Genomic DNA, 19,786 nt, shown 5'->3' with positions numbered 1-19,786 from the left:
TACACTCTAAAGGCAGAAGCAGCAGAGGAGCAGACTGTAATTATGGGGAAAAGTTCCCAATACGTTTTTTTGTTGGTCGTGGGGTTTTTTTTGTTGTTTTGTTTTGAGACTGAGTTTCATTCTTATTGCCCAGGCTGGAGTACAATGGCATGGTCTCAGCTTACTGCAACCTCCCCCTCCCAGATTTAAGGGATTCTCCTGCCTCAACCTCCCAAGTAGCTGGGGTTACAGGTGCCCACCAACATGCCCAGCTAATTTTTTTTGTATTTTTAGTACAGACAGGGTTTCACCATGTTGGCCAGTCTGGCCTTGAACTCCTGACCTCAGTGGATCTGCCTGCCTTGGCCTCCCAAAGTGCTCAGATTACAGGCATGAGCCACCGTACCTGGCCTCAATATGTTTTATGAAATGCAAAAGCAAGGCTCAGAGCAGTGCTTTTAATATTACCCTGTTGATGTAGTTTTTTATTAATAGTTAGAAAAATTATTTCTAGGAAAGAATAACAAGAAATAAGCAACAGTGACTACCTTTGAGGATTATGTGGAGGTGGGGTGTACAGGATTTCACTTATTCTATGCCTTTTCTTTTTTACCCATTTATATTTTCTAACAAAGAGTTATTTTCCTTTTTAAAAACTTGTTTATGTTTTCTAGCAATACATTTCTTTAAAAAAAACATAGGAATTATCAAAATAGTGGGATTGAGCCTTTTGTGTTTTCTCTGTTAACTATTTTAACATCAATAATTTTTTAAAACAATTTTTTACAAGAGAAAAGCCCATTTTTTAAAAAAATATTCACTTTTCCTTCTTTTCATGACTGGTCTGGTTTTATCTAGATGCTCAAACTTGTAGTGTCACAACTCAGTCCTTGGTGCAAAGGGAAAGAACGTTGGCATGTGCTAACACAAGAGTGCTAAAACAGTTGCCAAATCCCTCCTTTTCCAGAGCAGGGCTCAGACATCCATCAAGTGATATAGATGCCTGTTTAGGCTACCTATCAACCCCACCACCATTCCAATGGGAATGATAAACAGAAAAGACAAAACCGATCAATACTGAAAACGATGATTTAATTAAAACCAGAAATGAAGAAAGTGCTGAGGCCAGAAATGGAGAGGAACTCCTGATGATTATAATATCATTGAGATGCCCCAACCCTGGCAGGAAGAGATGGAGACAAAGCAGACTGAGGGCGTGGGGAGTAGCTGCAGGTGTCACAGTGAGCTCCGTGGTGCTGTCTTCCGTGCACTTTGGTGTCGTTCCACCTTCACTTTTTTTTTTTTTTTTTTTTTTTTTTTTTTTGACACAGTCTCCCTCCGTCACCCAGGCTGGAGTTCAGTGGCTTGACCTGGGCTCACTGCAACTTCTGCCTCCCAGGTTAAAGTGATTCTTTTACCTAAATTGTGTGTTTTAGTCGAGACGCGGTTTCTCTGTTGGCCAGGCTGGCCTAGAATTCCTGACCTCAAGTGATCCCCCTGCCTTGGCGTCCCGAAGTGCTGGGATTACAGTTGTACACTACCATGCCTGGCTTCTTTCTTCTTTTCTTTCTTTCTTTTCCCTGTCTCGCTCTGAAAAAATAATCTCAGGGTTTTTTTTAAGCTTATTTTTTCTTTGCCTGTACCTACAAATACAAATTTGAGTAAAATTGCCCCTTCTAATGGCTGGTATAGTAGATTAAAGCTTTTCTTATTTTCAATTGTGGTAAAATATACATAGCAAAATTGACCATCTTAACCATTTTTCAGCATGCAGAGCTCAGTGGCACTGCGTGCATTCACATTGTTGTGTGACCATCATCACCATCCATCTCCAGAACTTTTTTATCTTTCCAAACTGAAATTCTGTCCCCATTAAACACCAACTCCTCATTCCCTGCTTCCTCTGAGCCCTTGGCAGCCACCATCCTACTTCCCATCTCTAGGAATTTGACCACACTAGGTGCCTCATGTAGGTAGAATCATACAGTGTTTGCCCTTTTGTGCCTGGCTTATTTCAGCGAACATAATGTCTGCAAGGTTCAACCATGTCTCAGCGTGTGCCAGTGTTTCCTCCCTTCTTAAGGCTGAATAGTATTCCCTGGTATGCATATACTCTATTTTGATTATTCATTCCTCTGTTGGTGGATCCACGGGTTGCTTGATATACATATTTTTTGGAGGAAACTCCACTGGTTATTTGGTCAGGAAAATTATTTGTTGTTACATTCTTTGCATTGAAAGAAGTTATCACTCATTTTATATAAAAAGTATTCTGTGGTTCAAATAAAAAGAAATACTAAGGAAATTCATTCATAGAGATTGGCTTCTTTTGAAATAAATTCAATGTAAAGAAATTCTAGTAAATTCCACATGTTCCCTACATGATTCAAGAGAACAGTGATCTTTGAAACTTCCTAAGAGAGCAATGAATGGTAAGGACAGTAAGAAGATAATGGGTCCCACCTTTTGACCAACAGTCACAAGTATGTGACTTTGACTTTGAGACCATGGGAAAAGGAATTACTGAATTAGAAGACAAACTAAAAAAAAAAAAAAAAATTATCCCCTGCACAGTGGAAACTGGAGAAGAAAATAGAACTTTTTAAAACCCAGAAATCTAATTTATGAACAATAGATGTTTCTAAAAAACAAAATAGAGAAACATAATAACCAATGGAAAAAAAAAAAGAAAACATTTTCTGATCTAAAATATATATATACCTAATTAAAATTGAAATTGCTCGTATGTCAGATAGCTGAAATTGATATAATAAAATATATATGTAAGTTCATAGTAAAAAAAATTTAGTAGACACATAAATAAGAAAAAAGAATAATCCAATACACGGCAGGCTTCCAGAACTACATAGTCCTTACCATTCATTGCTCTCTTATAAAGTTTTAAAGATAAAATGTTCTCTTGGATCATGTTGAGAGCACATGTGAAATTTCCCCAAATTTCCTTCAGTTTATTGCATTGAATTTACTCCAAAAGGAGCTGAGGAGTTTCTGGAGGAAGAATTTTTGAACTGAAGAATGCTATAAACAAATAGGAGAAACAGTTGGACGCCTGGGAAACGGCAAAGGCCAAGAAAATTTGAATGTTCTCTTCACAGCACTAAGATGTGCTTGGTAAGATGTATATTTAAAGGGAAAAAAAAATTGTTCTCTTCCATACTAGCTGTCAGTGATGTATGACTATGTTGAATACAGACATTCTCAAGCATGTAAAAATAGAGAAATCACCCATGTCAAAGATAGGATTTCAGGACTGAGAAAACTGTGGATGGCAGAAACTGGTAGTGAATAAGGAAACTAGTTACCTATAAAGAGATATGCTGAAATGATTGCGAGGGTGTACTATTATTTTATTACTTAAATATATATTGAATGACTTATTGCACCAATTAGCTAAATAAAAAGTAAAGAAGTATTCTTTAACACTTATTTTTAAAAACATTCCAAGCCCAGCATAGTGGCTCATACCAGTAATCCCAGAACTTTGGGAGGCCAAGGCGAGTTAATCACTTGAGGTCAGGAATTGGAGACGAGCCTGGCCAACATGGTAAAACCCCGCCTCTACCAAAAATATAAAAAATTAGCTGGGCATGGTGATGGGCAGCCGTAATCCCAGCTACTCAGGAGACTCAGGCAGGGGAATCACTTGAACCCAGAAGGCAGAGGTTGCAGTGAGCCGAGATCATGCCACTGCACTCCAGCCTGGGTGACAGAGCGAGACTCTATCTCAAAAAGAAAAAAAAAAAAAAGATTTCAAATATAAACATCTTGAGTTCAGATGTGTAACTTTCAGCTCCAGCATCCAATTTAGTGGTCAAACTCTGGGAGGAAAAAAAAAGACTTTTCTTCAGGTAAAAGTCTTGAGAAAAAGTAAATTCTTACTTCCCAAGGATCTCACAGAGCCAGCATGAGTAAAGTTAGTCTAACCTGTAAGCAGGTGAATGAATGTGGTAGCACAGAGCCATTTGAGCAGGTCAGAGGTACCTAGGACTGGGATCTTCCTGTCCCTGGCCTCACCCAACACTGTGAGACCCAGGCTAGGGAGGCAGGCAGCCCAAGCCTATCTCCTCCCCACACCAACTACATTTTCAAACCTGTTCTGAAGGCAGAATGTTCTACTGCCAGTGCATTTTAACCTTCTTGCTCTATTAGCAAAGGGAAGTTCAGGTTGATGAGCAAGTGGATTAACTATGATCAGTTCATTTATTTTGCTTGAAAACACACAGTAACACTAAACCCAGGAGCAAAGCCCTCAAAATGCGCTTACTCACGAGTTTGCGGTTCACTCTGTGACCTGGTTCTGCCCCCTCACAATAATTAATCTCAGGTTCTGGTAGATCATTAGATCCCACTTCTTTCAACCATCTAAACTAGGTGAAGGTGTCCCTGGATTTAAGGTGCTGTAGCTTCAGACAGGACTGGTGCTTTTAGATAAGGGGTGTTCTCCATTGCTGTTTCCTAAAAGAGTCCAAAAAATTAAAATCAAATCCTTGCATGTGAATTCACAGAGATAACATTTTTTTTCTTCTTGTGAGTTTTTCCTATGTTACTTACAGCAAAGATGGCAGAGCCCTTAAGTTAATGAAGTCCCCAGGCATGTTGCCAGGGTGTAAAGGCCCTTATCTGTGCTCTCTGCCAAAGGGAAGTCGGAATTATCAAGCAGCCCCAGGATCAAAGGGAAGTCTGATCCTGGGGACTTTCCTATGCCTCCCCCAGGGCTATGGATAATTTCCCTGCCTGTATGCTTCACTGAAACTATCTTTTAGGAGAAATGGCTGCTGTGGCAGAACCCAAAGATGACTGCATTTCCAAGGAGGTTAGTAGACCCTTAGCATTAATGCCCAGTTTATGGGTACAATGTAGTTACATATCCAAATTGATACATTTACATATAGTCACTAATAAATAGTTGCTGTTTTTAAGAGTTGAGTTTAATTGGAAACCATTTAATTTTATTGGCCAAGTATATAATATGTATATATGTGTGTTACACTTTCAGATTAAAAAAAAAAAAAAAAAAAAAACTTGCTTGCTTAAAATTGTCAACATTGCATTTTTGTAATCTAGTTATTGTAATCTAATCATTTTCTTTCTAGACCCTTCATTTCTAGAAATGTCTAAGTCTCTTTAGTTTGCCTTTTGTTAAGGACTTAGAGAGCCAGTATGAGGTGATTTTGCTCTCCTGTGTGCCCAGTGACTAGTGGATGAGGGGAGAGGAGAGGATTTGTCAGGGATAGGATTATTTAAGAGCAGGAGAACCTAACTTTTCAGGGAGTAGCCTGTAACAAAGCTATCTGGAGCAATCTTGTGGTTTATGAGCGGAGCTCCCTCAGATAACTTGCCTTAGAAAGATTCTGCATTGTCCGCTCAGACGTCCCAAATACACATGGTTAAAAGCCTTTGCACTTTGGGCCAGGCGTAGTGGCTCATGTCTGTAATTCCAGTACTTTGGGAGGCCAAGGCCGGTGGATCACTTGAGATCAGGAATTTGAGACCACCCTGGCCAACATAGTGAAACCCTATCGCTACTAAAAATACAAAAACTTAGCTGGGTGTGGTGGTGCGTGCCTGTAATCCCAGCTACTCAGGAGGCTGAGGCAGGAGAATAGCTTGAACCCAGGAGGCGGAGGTTGCAGTGAACCAAGATTGTGCCACTGCACTCCAGCCAGGGCCACAGAGCGAGACTGTCTTAAAAAACAAAGAAACAAAATAAAACACCCTTTGCACTTTGAACAGGAAAGAAAATAGGGAAAACCTACCTTCCAGACATGGAACATAAGGTAGTCACTGCTTATGGTGGGGAGGGGCGTGTGTCCTTGTTCACACAAGCAAGGGTGTTAGACTAACAGGCATAGCAAGTTAAGAGCACAACTGTATTCAAAGAAAACTGAACTGAAATGCCTGCTCTCCTATTTGCTGGCTGTGTGCATTTGAGAAGGGGAAAGGCACTGCTTCAGGTTAATAGGATACCCAACCCCAACAGTTGTAGAGGAAATTTTTGCCTCCATCTTCTGTGCACTTAGTCCCCACTCATGAAATATATCCTGGAATAATAAAGGGAACAAATGGAATAAATACATGGATAATATCATTTGTCTCAGTTTGTACTTCTATTTACGTTGTACAAATTAAAGTTGCACTAATGCTTTCCTCATTCATTTAGTAAGCATTTATTGCCAAATTCTAAAGAGAATACCCCATGGCCCCGTTTTTCCTAAACAGTAGCCAAAACACCGAAATGGGGCGTTACAGCCCCTGGCCGTCAGGATTGTTCACATAGTAGCGTCCAGAAATGGGAGTTATGGGTCCTGAGCTCGTCCTCTATGAGTCTAATCCCATGTGAACGCAGACAAAAATTGTCCACCGCTGTTCTTGTTATCCAAAGTCACACTCTAATACAGGGCTTAAAGATAATTCAGTTGTGATTCTTGATGGTTTCCATATTCCTATACAAGAGACATCCCATCCCACACCCAGGCTTTTCAGTTCCTAGTGTCATCCCACCTCAGCCATCAACCCCTGCAGCTCTACTGTAGGACTCCACCACACCGATACCTGCATCGCTTGCAAACTCAGCTCCAAGTACACCACTCTCAGACTCCCACCTCCACCTTTGCAGCTCCCTTCCCACCCCCAGCCCAGGGATCCTAACTGCATGCGCCCACTCCATTTTCCCCTCCCTCGTCATATAACACCGTGATCCATCGCTTACTCCTGCAACCCCCATCACTCTCACCCAGCAAAATCCCACCCTCATTAAACTTATTTCTCTGTCCACTTTTTAGTTGCTTCCAGGCAGCGGAAGAGTGTTCCTTTGATCTTATGACCACAGATCTCAAGGACCCTTTAAAGTTCACTCCCAGAAGTGCTGCACCTCTCTGATGTGGAGAGAAGGCTGCTTTACACTTTCATTTTCCTCACACCTGCAGTACCCTTCCCTCTTTCACTGAGAAAATGAAGGCAGTAAGAACACACCCAGCCTGCCTGCACACAGACTGCCATGCTGTGCCTCCTTCCAGTGACAACTATCTCAAGCCAGCCTCTCCATTTGCACAGAGGATCCTGTCCCATCTTGTCTTTAAGCAGCCTTGATCCTGAAAGGAGCCCCTCCTTCTGCATAACCCACTTTCCTCTGCACTCAATCACTTCCATAGCATTACATAACAATTCTGCTCAGAACTCGCCAGTGGCTTTTTCACACATCATTCCTGGTGGTCTGCCCTTGCCAGACACGGCCTCCTTCCTTTCAACCTAATTCCAGTCTCAAGCCTCTTCTTTTTGACCCTTGAATACAGCAAGATGATTCCTCCCTCAGGGCCCTTGCACTTCAGGTTTCTCTGCTTGGGACAGTTCCCCCAAATGTATAATTCACTCGCTCCCCCCGTTTAGGTCTTTTTCCCACATGTCACCTCCTGGGAGAGACCTTCCATAACCACTCTATCTAAAATATTCTCCACACAGCTCTTCATTTTCTCCAATCACTATTTTCATTCATGGTGCTCATGTTGTAATTGTTTGCCTCCCTCCTAAAGGGCAGCCTCCAGGGGCAGGGGTGTACCTACCTGTCCTCTTCAGGGCTGTTCCCCATCACCCACCAGAGCAGTACCTGGCACACAGCAGGTGGCCCATAAAACATTTGTATCCAACGAACATGGGTTATGCTGTGGCCCAACCACTTAATAACTTGGTGGTCTTGGGCCTCAACTTCTCTTTTGTTAAGACAAGGTCTCACTCTGTAGCCCAGGCTGGAATACAGTGGTGTTATCAGGTTCACTGCAACCTTGATCTCCTGTGCTTAAGCAATCCACCTGCCCCCAGCCTCCTGAGTAGCTGGGACTGCAGGCATGTGCCACCACAACCCAGCTAATTTAAAAAAAAAATTATTTAATTTTTGTAGAGATGGACAGTCTTGCTTTGTTGCCCACACTGGTCTCAAACTCCTGGACTCAAGTGATCCTCCTGCCTTGTCCTCCCAAAGGGCTGAGATTACAGGACTGAGCCACTGTGCCCAGCCTCTTTGAGTTTCTTCAGCTGAACATTACCTTTGTAGGATTAATCCTTGCCGTGTTGTAGTTTCTCATTCTTTTGTGTGACTGTACCAGTTTATTCTACTGTTGATGAACATTTGGGTTTAGTGTTGCTGCTATGAATATTTTTATGCATTTTTTTGGTGAATATATGTGATTTACTTTCCCCAAACAAAGTTTTGCTCTTGTTGCCCAGGCTGGAGTGCAGTTATGCGATCTCAGCTCACTGCAACCTCCGCCTCCCAGGTTCAAGCAATTCTCCTGCCTCAGCCTCCTAAGTAGCTGGGATTACAGGCGCCCACCACCATGCTCGACTAATTTTTTGTATCTCTAGTAGAAACATGGTTTCACCATGTGGCCAGGCTGATCTCAAACTCCTGACCTCAGGTGACCCACCTGCCTCGGCCTCCCAAAGTGCTGGGATTACAGGCATGAGCCACTGGGCTCAGCCAATGTATGTGATTTTTGATGAGTATATAATTAGGTGAAATTATTACGTCATGGTTTATGCATATGATAATTTTTAGTAGATTCTGCTAAAGTTTTACAAAGTGGCTTTAGAAATTTACACTTCCACCAGCAGGTTATGAGAGTCCAGTTGTTCCACATCCTTGCCAACACTTGGTGTGTCTTTTTATTTTCAGTTGTGAAAGGGTGTGTAGTAGTATTGCAGTATAACTTTGATTTGTATCTTCCTGATGATTAATGAAGTTGAACATTTTTTCATGTTAAGGACCCCAGTTTTATTGGCCATTGGATTCCCGCTTTTGTGAAGTGTCTGCAAAATCTTTTGTCCTTTTTTCCCATTGGGCTATTTACTTTTTTCATGTTAATTTGTAGTTCTTCGTGTACTCTGGATATAGTTGTTTGTTATATATCTTCTATCTGTGGATAGCATTTTAGAATCTTGGTGCTGTGATGAATTAAAGTTCTTACTGTTATTTATTTATTTGTTTACTTTGAGACAAGAGTCTTGCTCTGTTACCGAAGCTGGAGGGCAGTGGCTTGATCACAGCTCACTGCAGCCTTGAACTCCTGGGCTCAAGCAATCCTCCCACCTCTGCCTCCTGAGTAGGTAGCTAGGTCTACAGGCACATAGTATCATGCATGGCTAATTTTTTTTTTTTTTTAAGACAGAGTCTTGTTCTGTCACCCAGGCTGGGGTGCAGTGGTGCGATCTTGGCTCACCGCAACCTCCGCCTCCCAGGTTCAAATGATTCTCTGTCTCAACCTCCTGAGTAGCTGAGATTACAGGCATGTGCCACCATGCCCAGCTAATTTTTGTATTTTTAGTAGAAGTGGAGTTTTACCATGTTGACCGAGCTGGTTGCAAACTCCTGGCCTCAGGTGATTCACCTGCCTCGGCCTCTTAAAGTGCTGGCTACTATTTTTCTTTGTATATTTATTTTGTAGAAATGAGGTTTCACTATGTTGCCTAGGCTAGTCTCAAACTCCTGACCTCAAGCAGTCTTCCTGCCTTGGCCTCCCAAAGTGCTATGATTACAGGTGTGAGCCACCACACCCAGCCGAGCCTCAAATTCTAGATTTTTAGTGATATGGATAGGTGATAAAAATAGGAGCCCCTTTGGAGGACAGTGGAACGTGTGTCTGAGGACGTGGTGAAACAATGCCTGTGATGCTCTCAGCACTTGCCCCATGTAGGGTAACTACCCAGTAAAAGTTAATTAGTACTGTTTTGTGAGCTTTTCTATGATGTTTCTCTCTGGGACTACTCCAGCTCTCTGGTTACAAAATACATGGATTTCAATATCATAGAGAAGCTAAATGTACATTTGGACAATATATGGAAAACTAGAAAGTGTAAAAATCAATGAGTTACTGCCTATAAGCAAGAGCTTAATCCCTCATTCAAGATATTTCTTTTAAAGAAATTTATTGACCCTAGAATAGTATCTGTGAGATGAACAGATGAGGGATCTACCCCACCAGATGGATGGATGGATGTAGAGGGAGCAGTTGTATAAATGAGTGAATTGAGAAGATGGATTGTGAGTGGTTCAAAATGATGACTGAAATGTGGATTTCTTTTTTTATTATTTTACTTTAAGTTCGGGGACACATGTGCTGAACTGCACGTTTGTTACGTAGGTTTACATGTGCCACAGTGGTTTGCTGCACCCATCAACCCATCGTCTAGATTTTAAGCGCCGCATGCATTAGATATTTGTCCTAATGCTCTCCCTCCCCTTGTCCCCCACCCCCTAACAGGCCCCAGTGTGTGATGTTCCCCTCTCTGTGTCCATGTGTTCTCATTGTTCAACTTTCACTTATGAGTGAGAACATGTAGTATTTGGTTTTCTGTTCTTGTGTTAGTTTGCTTAGAAAGATGGTTTCCAGCTTCATCCATGTCCCTGCAAAGGACATGATCTCATTCTTTTTTGTGGCTGCATAGTATTCCATGGTGTATATGTGCCACATTTTCTTTATCCAGCCTATCACTGATGGGCATTTGGATTGGTTCCAAGTCTTTGCTGTCATAAACAGTGCTGCAATGAACATCCGTGTTCATGTGTCTTTATAGTAGAATGATTTATAATCCTTTGGGTATATGCCCATTAACAGGATTGCTGGGTCAAATCTATTTCTAGATCCTTGAGGAATTGCCACACTGTCTTCCACAATGGTCGAACTAATTTACACTCCCACCAACAGTGTAAAAGTGTTCCTTTCCAGCTGTAGTCCCAGCTGCTTGGGAGTATGAGGCAAGAGAACCAATTGAACCAGGGAGGCAGAGGTTGCAGTGAGCTGAGATTGCACCACAGCACTCCAGCCTGGGTGACAGAGTGAGACTCTGTTTCAAAAAAAAAAAAAAATTCATGTATAAGTAGACTCACACAGTTCAAACACATTGTTCAAGAGTCAACTGTAATTTAATCAGACTTACTATTGGTTACTTCTAAAGCACAAGTGAGTGTTGTTTTTTGGGTTCTCCACATACCCTCTAGAAACATGGAAGGATGTAGGCATGAGGTTCTTAGATTGTGACCAGTATTTAATGAAAGATTAACTCACTCATCCCATGCTCCAGAAACCCGTGGATAGCAGGAAGCTCCAGGGTCACCTCTGGAGGGAATGTGGCAGCCACTGCAGGAAGACAGGGCCCCGAGATGCTGGTGTGCCTGGGACTGGCAGCAAGGCCATCCTCAGAGCTTAGAGAGCTTTTCCTAAGTATCCCTGTGGCATGTCCCAGGAAAAAAGATGTTACATTAGCAAGAAAAAAATACATCTTTGCCTGCAACTTAAATATATTTTTAGATGGGAATACAACTCAGAAATTTTAAAGCAAGTCAGTGAGGGGGAAAAGGTTTGCATTTTTTTTAAAAATCATCTTCCAGGCAACTTTTCATTTAGTGAGGAGTAAATATTATCACATTTTCACCATTACACTCACATGGATGAGCCACATCCATTCTTGTTTGGATTATCCCTCAAAATTGCTCATCTATTCAGTGAGAGGGAGTGGGTGGCTAGAAAGCACTCTATGTAAAATGCAGCCCTTGTCTTCACTAAGCAGACTGTCTGACCCAGATGGAACAGCAACCGACACATTTCCTATAATTTCATTCACCCAGAGGCTTAGCAGTTGATTGGTTTAATCACTATTTTAAAAAGTAGAATCAAAGCGGTTTTCCCCTCGAACCTCATATGCTTAGATGCAAAGAGCTAACTCTTGTCACTCCTGCATCTTTAACTGGACTTGGTGATAAAAGACAAAACCCAGGTCTGGAAAGACAGAAACTATAAGAAGTTTCATAACTTGTAGGAAGAAGATCCTGAATTCAAAGAAATGGCTTCAGCCAAAGGAGCGTCTCTCTTTCCCTCAACACCCTCTTCCAATTGGTCACCAAGTTCTATCCATTTTATCACTTGGCAGTCTCTGCTCTCCCCTTCTCTCCCCTCCTGCACACAGACAGGGCCCAAGTCGTTGTTATCACTCAGAGATTGTTGCAGCTGCCTCCAAATTAGTCTCGCTACCTCTGTCTTATGCCCTCCAATTTTGTGATTCACATCCTTGAGTATACACTGGACTCACCTGGGCGCTTTAAAGAGGACAGATGTCCAGGTCCCACCCACTCCCCACCCCGTCTGACTCACATGGTCTCAGTAAAGCCTAGGGCAGCCTCCATACCACGGCAGAGCCATCCCTCAGAGAGCTGGGGTGGAGGGCTGATCTCCATTCTAACAGAAGAGCAAGGCCACTTGCACAATTTGCGGTTTTTCAGAAAATGAAGACTGGTCACAGTTCCCCAGGAGAAATATAACTGCTGTTGGTTCTACAATCAGGCAGATATTTCTCCCAAGGCAAAAGAATATGTTGAAAATGAGCTTTGGGTCATAAAGGAAATCGCTTAAAGAAGGTCATATTCATTTCCTATTTTGTTGTGTTACAAATTATCACAAAGTTAGCTCACAGGTATATAGGTCAGAAGTCCTGGGCGGTATGGCTGGATTATCTGCTCAGTCTATTGCAAGGTGAAATACCTGAAGTCAATGTCAGCCAAGCTGAGTTCTCATCTGGAAGTTCTATGGGAAAGCCTGCTTTCAAGCTCATTCTTGTTGGCAGGATTCAGTTCCTTGTGGTTAGGACTGAAGTGCCTGTTTCCTTGCTGACTCAGCCAGGGGCCACCGTGGGTTCTTCACGCTGCCCACATTCCTTGCCACATGGTCCCCTCCATCTTCCAGCCAGCAATGGTATGTCAAACCCTTCTCACCTTGAATCTTTGGCTTCCTCTCTCTCTTTGACCTCTAGGCCCAGATTGAGTTTGTGTGATTAAGTCAGACTCTTATAATCTCTTTTTCTTAAAGTCAGCCATCCTAATCCCTGAGTAATGCACAGTCCCTGGGCACATATACCACTGATTTTCCTACAGTAAATCTTGGAGCCAATCTTAGAATCCTGCCTGCTGCAAAGGCTCAGAAGGGTCCCCCAGGCCTCCTGGTATTTAGAGGTTGAAGGTGGAGGAGGAAAGAGAAGAGCCAAGCCATCCCAACTCAGCCCAGAGTTTCTAACTACCCACACAATACAGGAACCCACTCCCAGGGATGTGCATAAGCCCTGAAGAAGCAGTGCTATCCCGGCTCAAACAGCTGACCCTGTATGAGCTGCCAACCCTTGCCCCTAGATCCAGCCTGATCCCAAAGTAATCAGGGAGATGCTCCTACCCCACTGCCTGTTTCTCCTGTCTTCTAATGAAACTCTTCCAGAAATTCTGCCCTACGCACTTCCCCACCAGCGTCAGCCATGTCGCCCTTCATTTCAAGCTGTAAGCCCTCATCTCAGGTCCATGGGCTCTCAAATGAGCTCAGATGAGGGAGGAGTGTGTCCGTCAGCTCCCTCATCTTGGCCAGCTGAAGGGTGCAGAAGCTAACAGAAGCTCACTGCACTCTGCTTTTTTTTTTTTATTTCACATAAGGACAGGTTTTGTTTACAAAATAATTAAAATAGCAGCTTGACATGAATTCCTTAGAAAACAGGATAGAAACATAAGGCCAAGACTACCCACATATTAAATCAATCCAGATGAGTGTGGCATGCCAGGCAATGCATTTGTTTTTCCGAGGTGTGTATTTCAAATAGAGTCTGGATGAGCAGAAACCTGATCCGGCCACCTAGAAGGCACTGAGGCAGCTTTCAGAACTGCGTTTTGGCCACATCTTTTCCTCACAGCCACTTTTTCTTGTCATGAAACCAACAGCCCTCATTCTTCCACTCCCTCTGGATCTCTCCCCACCACCAATCCCATTGCTCTCCCTCCCCTCCCCTCGCAGCCCCCAGCCAGCCGCTTCCTTTGAGCTGGCTTTGAATGAGTCAAGGTGTGGAAACAGAATCATCATCACTCTTCCTATTCTGCCTTTTTCTAAGTCTTAGAGGATCCAGGTCTTTCTCTGTGGTCTTTATTCATCAAAACTACTACAGTATTGGTGTCTTTCTGATTAAAGTACTCTGAGCTTCCTAGAGTTTGAAGGAGAAAGTACGTTTTAAATACTTTTTACAAAGGGAACTTTTCTTCTTGCTTTTGCCTGTACGTTTATCTCATTCCACAACCAACCAGAGAAACAGGACCATCCATCTTCAGGTCTTTTACAGACTTGTAGTCATGCAGAAAATGCTAACAGCAGCAAGACATTTACGTAGGAAGCCTTTCCAAGCTATATAAATGTACTATACCGATAATTCATAGGTGTTAGACACAGACCAATGCTTTTTATTGGTTTTTAGCTTATGGTATATTTATAACTCTTCTAAGCTGGACCAAGTGATCTAATAAATGGCAACAGATTTTTCCTCCACTGTGAATGGAGCGTTCAGGATTCTGGGCTCTGGCCCCAATTTGTCTGGTGTGACCAGTTACGTGACCTCGTGGCCCCTTGATTGACCAGCTTATGCTTCACGTTTTCCATCTGTAAAGTAAGGAATCAGGTATTAAAAAATCAGATAACATAATTCTTAATGATAGAAGTCTGAGGTTAAAAAACAAATACAATATAAATAACAACATTAGCCTGATTCAGAGCATGTGTGACACTTTTACACAAATTATGTCATTCAGTTCTCAGGAGAACTCAGTGAGATACGTTTTATTGTAATCTCCATTTGATGGAGAAAACCGAGCATTAGAGCAATCGATTGCCTCACCCGAACACAGACAGAGGAGGAGCTGGCAGAGAAAAGGACGTGCTGGTTCCAGCCTGGCTGCCTGTCAACACTATATCGTATACCTGCCTATGACCACCTCTGGAAATGCTCCCAGCTATCCATCCACTCCACATCCAGGAAATTTAAATCCACTCCTGAATTGTTTATCTCTTTGTAAAGAAGGAATAAAACATGGTTTGGTTATTGTGCAATATAATAATGGCCAGAGTCATATTTTTAGGTCAAATGTTTGGGGCAAGAACTGCAAATTCAAAAGCTTCTAGGGAGCCAGGTTAGTATTACACGTCATCAGACCTAAAATGCCACGGACTTTCAGACCCACCATTGATTCTCATATTGCCAGGCTAGAAAAACTTGCTAATTTTAATTACAAGACACATCAGTGGTGTACCACATAACAATTGTCAAATGTGAAGCAGTGGGTGCTTAGAATTAAAGAGGCAGTCATAGGACACCTGGGGACATGTGATGCTTCAGAAGAGGATGCTATTTCTCAGCCCCAGGGACTCACTGCTGGAAATTCTGGTTTTTTGTTTTTGTTTTGTTTGAGATTCACCCAGGCTGGAGTGCAATCTGGTGTAATCTCAGCTCACTGAAGCCTCAGCCTCCTGGGCTCAAGTGAGTCTCATACCTCAGCCTCCCGAGTAGCTGGGATTACAGGTGTGTACCACCGTGCCTGGCTAATTTTTTAATTTTTTTTTTTTTTGAGACGGAGTTTCGCTCTTGTTACCCAGGCTGGAGTGCAATTGCGCGATCTCGGCTCACCGCAACCTCCGCCTCCTGGGTTCAGGCAATTCTCCTGCCTCAGCCTCCTGAGTAGCTGGGATTACAGGCATGCGCCACCATGCCCAGCTGATTTTTTTGTATTTTTAGTAGAGACGGGGTTTCACCATGTTGGCCAGGCTGGCCTGGAACTCCTGATCTCAGCCTCCTAAAGTGCTGGGATTACAGGCACAAGACACTGCATCCAGCCAGCATTCTGATTTTTTAACAAGTCTAAAATCCACATTTTAAGTGAATCTCCTGATATATATATATATATATATATATATATATGTTAAAAATTAATTTTCTGAGCCAAAGAAAACCCACCAGTGTGCCATTCAGCCCACAGCCCAGACTTTCCTGTGCCAGGTGGGTACCTCTTGATGGGTTTGAACCAGATAAGAATGATCGGCCTACAGAGTGGAGTGATGACCCCTTCACAGGCAGAGGGGACACCTGGCTGGATAATGGTCATCCAGACAAGAAAGAAGTGGGGCCTGGACCAAAGTGCCAGTAATGGGGATGCAAAAGAGTAGGTCATCGTTTCTGGAGGAAGATGCAGGCCTACACCCTAAAAACAAAAGCCTGTGTGGGCCAAGTGATCACCAGAACCTAGTTCTCATGCTCAAAATCAGGGAAAGACAGTTTTGAGGGTTGATGAGGTTTAGTTACCATTCCATTACCATTTAAGAGAGGTAGACCCTTGAGAGTGGTGTTTCTCAAAGTGTGGTCCCTCCACCACCAGCATCAGCGTCACCTGGGAACTTCTTAGCAATTCAGACTGCCGGAGCCCTCCCCAGACTTACAGAATCAGTCCTTCTGGGAGTGGGCCTAGCAATGTGTTTTATCAAGCCCTGTAAATGATTCTGATGCATGCTAAAGCTGGAGAACCTCTGCACTAGAGCAGATGCCACTCAGCTGTTTTTTAGGACTTGGTACAATCTGTGTCCTTACTTTTAGAACAGTCTGCACTACCCAAGAAGAATAGCTGTATAGCCAAAGAACCATCAGCGAAAATCTACTATTTGATTAATCTCAGCTAGCATTTTCATTTGCACACTGCTTCTCACCTTGTTGTTGTTGTTGTTGTTGTTTTAAAGAGACAAGATCTCATTGTCACCCAGGCTGGAGTGCAGTGGTGTGATCACGGCTCACTGCAGCCTTGAACTCCTGGGCTCAAGGGATCCTCCTACCTTAGCTGCCCAAGTAGCTGGGACTACAGGTGTGCACCACCACGCCTGGCTGAATTTTTGTAGAGAAGGAGTCTCACAGTGTTGCACAGGCTGATTTTGAACTCCTGGCCTCAAGAGATCCTCCCACTTTGGCCTCCCAAAGCGGTGGGATTACAGGTGTCTGCCACCCACCCGGCCCCCTCATTACTTTTAGTAAGCTAAAGGCAGCAGTTCTTTGCCTGAAGCAGATTTACTCTGTGTGCTAAAATCTTGCCGGCCTGTGTGGTGGAAAGCAATCAGAGTAAAGAAAATCGTTCCTAATTAACTCATTATTTCCAGTTTGCACCATGAAAGCTATAAGAGAAATGCTTCATTTTCCATCCCCTCTCTTTTTCCCCATAGTGATTAGCATAAGATCCCTGAAATTGGGGAACCTGTGCCTCATCTTCAAGGCAGGAGCTGTGCAGTCTCTGGAAGCCGAAACACTCTATGAGTACTGTGAAATTCCAAAATAAAATATACTAAAAATAATGAGGGGGCTGGGTGGGTGGCAGACACCTTGGCGATGGTGGCATCAGAAAGCAAAGGGGGGCCATGCATGGTGGCTCATGCCTGGACTCCCAACACGTGGGAGGCCAAAGCAAGAGAACCACTGGAGCCCAGGAGTTCCAGACCAGCCTGGGCGATATAGTGAGAGCCCATCTCCACAAAAATTTTCTTAAAATTTGCCAGGCATGGTGGTGCATACCTGCAGTCCCAGCTACTCATGAGGCTGAGGTGGGAGGACCACTTGAGCCTAGCTGGTCAAAGCTGCACTGAGCTATGATGATGCTAATGTACTCCAGCCTGGGCAGCATGTGAACGAAATATGAGCAAAAGAGATGCAAGCAGCCAGGCTAGATCTGAGGAAATGGCCCCAGGGATTTAATAGACTCTGTGGGGTGGGGGTAGTGAGTTCTGAAGCTCTTGTTTTAAGTGTTTCAGACTAAACAGTGGTTCATCTCAAGTGAATTTGGTGAAGTTGAGGCAGGCCAGGTCTCACTAACACAGGCCTCCATTACATCTGTCCCAGCACTGAGTGAGGAGCTAGGTTAAATATTAAAAGCTGATTGAACCAATGACCTTATACAAAGGCTGGAGTATAACAAAGAGCCCACCAAGAGTTTTGCCTAGGCTTTCCCTGGGCCTTGAAGCATGACAGGATAACAGAGGAATTCTTAAGAGGACCCTTTTAGAATTAAACAAGCTTTATTGTGGGTCTGAAAAAACTCCCCAGGCCTCCACAAACAAGCTTATTGGGGTCTAAAGGAGCTCCCCAAACCTTTATAATTTAGCAGGAGACAAGGGTAATCACCCCAACACCTAGACCCATTTAGATTAAGTAAACTTACAGAGGCTCCGAAAGAAGGTCTTCAGGACTCAAAACTTAGTTATAGATTAAAAGAAGTTAATCACTTATGTCTTAGATGAATTCACACTTACACATAGACAGACAGCTTGGAAGGTAGATAAGTTCTGGAAAACTTTGCAATTTTGAATTGGTCTGGTGATAATTTCCAGACATTCTCCCTGTAACCAGTTACAGAAATAAAAACTCTCTTCCTCCGCAGTTCATCTGTATCTAGTTATTGGGCCACGTAATAGCAGCCTGATCCTCAGTTTGGTCCAAGAACAAAGTCATTGAATTGTCCTTAGCGCGCTCCTGCTTTCACATTTGTAAGCAGGAGTGGGGGTGAATGATACCTAAAAACAGTTAAAATAGTGTGTATGGAAGAAATGGCTCTCTGCTTGGCACATAATTGCCACTCACTGTGTTGTTTTCCCCATCCCTTTAATAGGCCGTCTTCTAAGTCTTTCATCTCAAGTGTCCCTGAGGTTGGGGAGATTTCTTTAGGCTTCAGTTGACTTATGTTTCTTTTGTTTAGGCCTCTAAAGATGGCTTTGCCCTTTCAGTTTACAGGTCTTTCTGTTGGAGAACTTGAAATGCGCTGCCTCCAACAGCAAGTAGTTAGAATGACAGTCACATAATGAGCGTCTAGTAAGGAAATGCACTCAGCAGTGCTCTGTAAAGTGGGTAAGATGTGTTTATTTAACTACCATAGGCTTGTTTGAACATCTCAGAGATTTGGAGTTGAAAATGGAACTTGGGCCTTTGATTGATTTGCTTTTTGGTTTCTGTTTCTTGTTCTTTTAAGGTGGCTTTGAGGCCTATCTGAATATTTAATAGACTTTGTCTTGGAGGTAAAAGATACTGAACTTTAGAGAAATCCCTGAATCTCTGACGCAAAGTGAAACTCATAATTCCCTACTTTTGGCTACTAATACACCACAGCTTAGATATTATTGATAATGTGATGATATTTTCACCTCAGTTTTAGGTTCCATTATCATTATGGAGCCCTGTACTTTTCATTTATAGGCAAATCAACGTTTTCTGGGCCAGATAAATAAAGACTTAGTGACATAATGAATTTCAATCTCTGACATCACTGTCGACTTGATTGTTCTGTAACTAAAACAAACTTTGTCAGCATGTTTAGGGGAAATCACCCTGTAATCACTTGAGAGTAATTGTGGCTATGTAAATGGAGCTATCACATCGGAATTGAGTATAACATGGCCACACTCCTATTGGAAATGCCATGTACATTAAAGGAAGCAGCTCCGGTTTTTACCCAAAGGAATTAAACCCAGGTCTGGGCCATTCCAGGAAGCAGCTTAGAAAGTTCTTTGAAATCTCCTTCTTTACCTTCCAAAAGGCATGCTCATTTGGCATTCAACTTTAGAATTCTTCATATTTGTTTTTAAAATAAAAATAATTTTACACAAAATTTTCAGTAGAATGATGCTCCTGGGCAGGCACCTTTGCCCCTGGGCATAGATGCTTACGTCTGGGAACAGAAGGCACCTGTCTGAGAAGGCCTGATGTCCTGGGAGGCTGGAAAACCGGGGATATAGGTCAACATGCATATATGACTGTGTGATTAGTTGCTGCTGTGTATTTTTAGCAAACCACTTCATCTTTCATGCAGTGATACTATGCAAAGAAAGGGTAGAATTTGAATAACATGCTGGAGAGTAAAGGCCAAGGGAGCCTCGTTAACTGAGCTGTAGTCTCCAGACTGCTGAAACAGAAGATCCCCTGC

General features: G+C 42.9%; 1 protein-coding gene across 11 annotated transcripts in view; it reads left to right on the top strand.

Annotated features, from left to right (window-relative positions):
- HECW1 (HECT, C2 and WW domain containing E3 ubiquitin protein ligase 1) overlaps positions 1-19,786 on the top strand; it is a 454,797-nt gene that overhangs the window by 266,214 nt on the left and 168,797 nt on the right. The window contains exon 1 of one of the 11 annotated variants that reach the window (XM_032244425.1): positions 4,142-4,813. The exons of the other annotated variants lie outside the window; for them this stretch is intronic. Coding sequence (XP_032100316.1) covers positions 4,769-4,813 — 45 coding nt within the window. The 5' untranslated portion in view covers positions 4,142-4,768. Of the gene's footprint in view, positions 1-4,141; positions 4,814-19,786 lie in introns of those variants that run through there. 11 annotated transcript variants of the gene reach the window in all.

The sequence above is a fragment of the Sapajus apella genome, unplaced genomic scaffold (genome assembly GCF_009761245.1).
Source record: "Sapajus apella isolate SASKATOON/1434 unplaced genomic scaffold, GSC_monkey_1.0 scaffold54, whole genome shotgun sequence".
Lineage (NCBI taxonomy): Eukaryota > Metazoa > Chordata > Mammalia > Primates > Cebidae > Sapajus > Sapajus apella.
The sequence above is the reverse complement of the archived record's forward strand: the minus strand, read 5'-3'. Positions and strand labels throughout refer to the sequence as shown.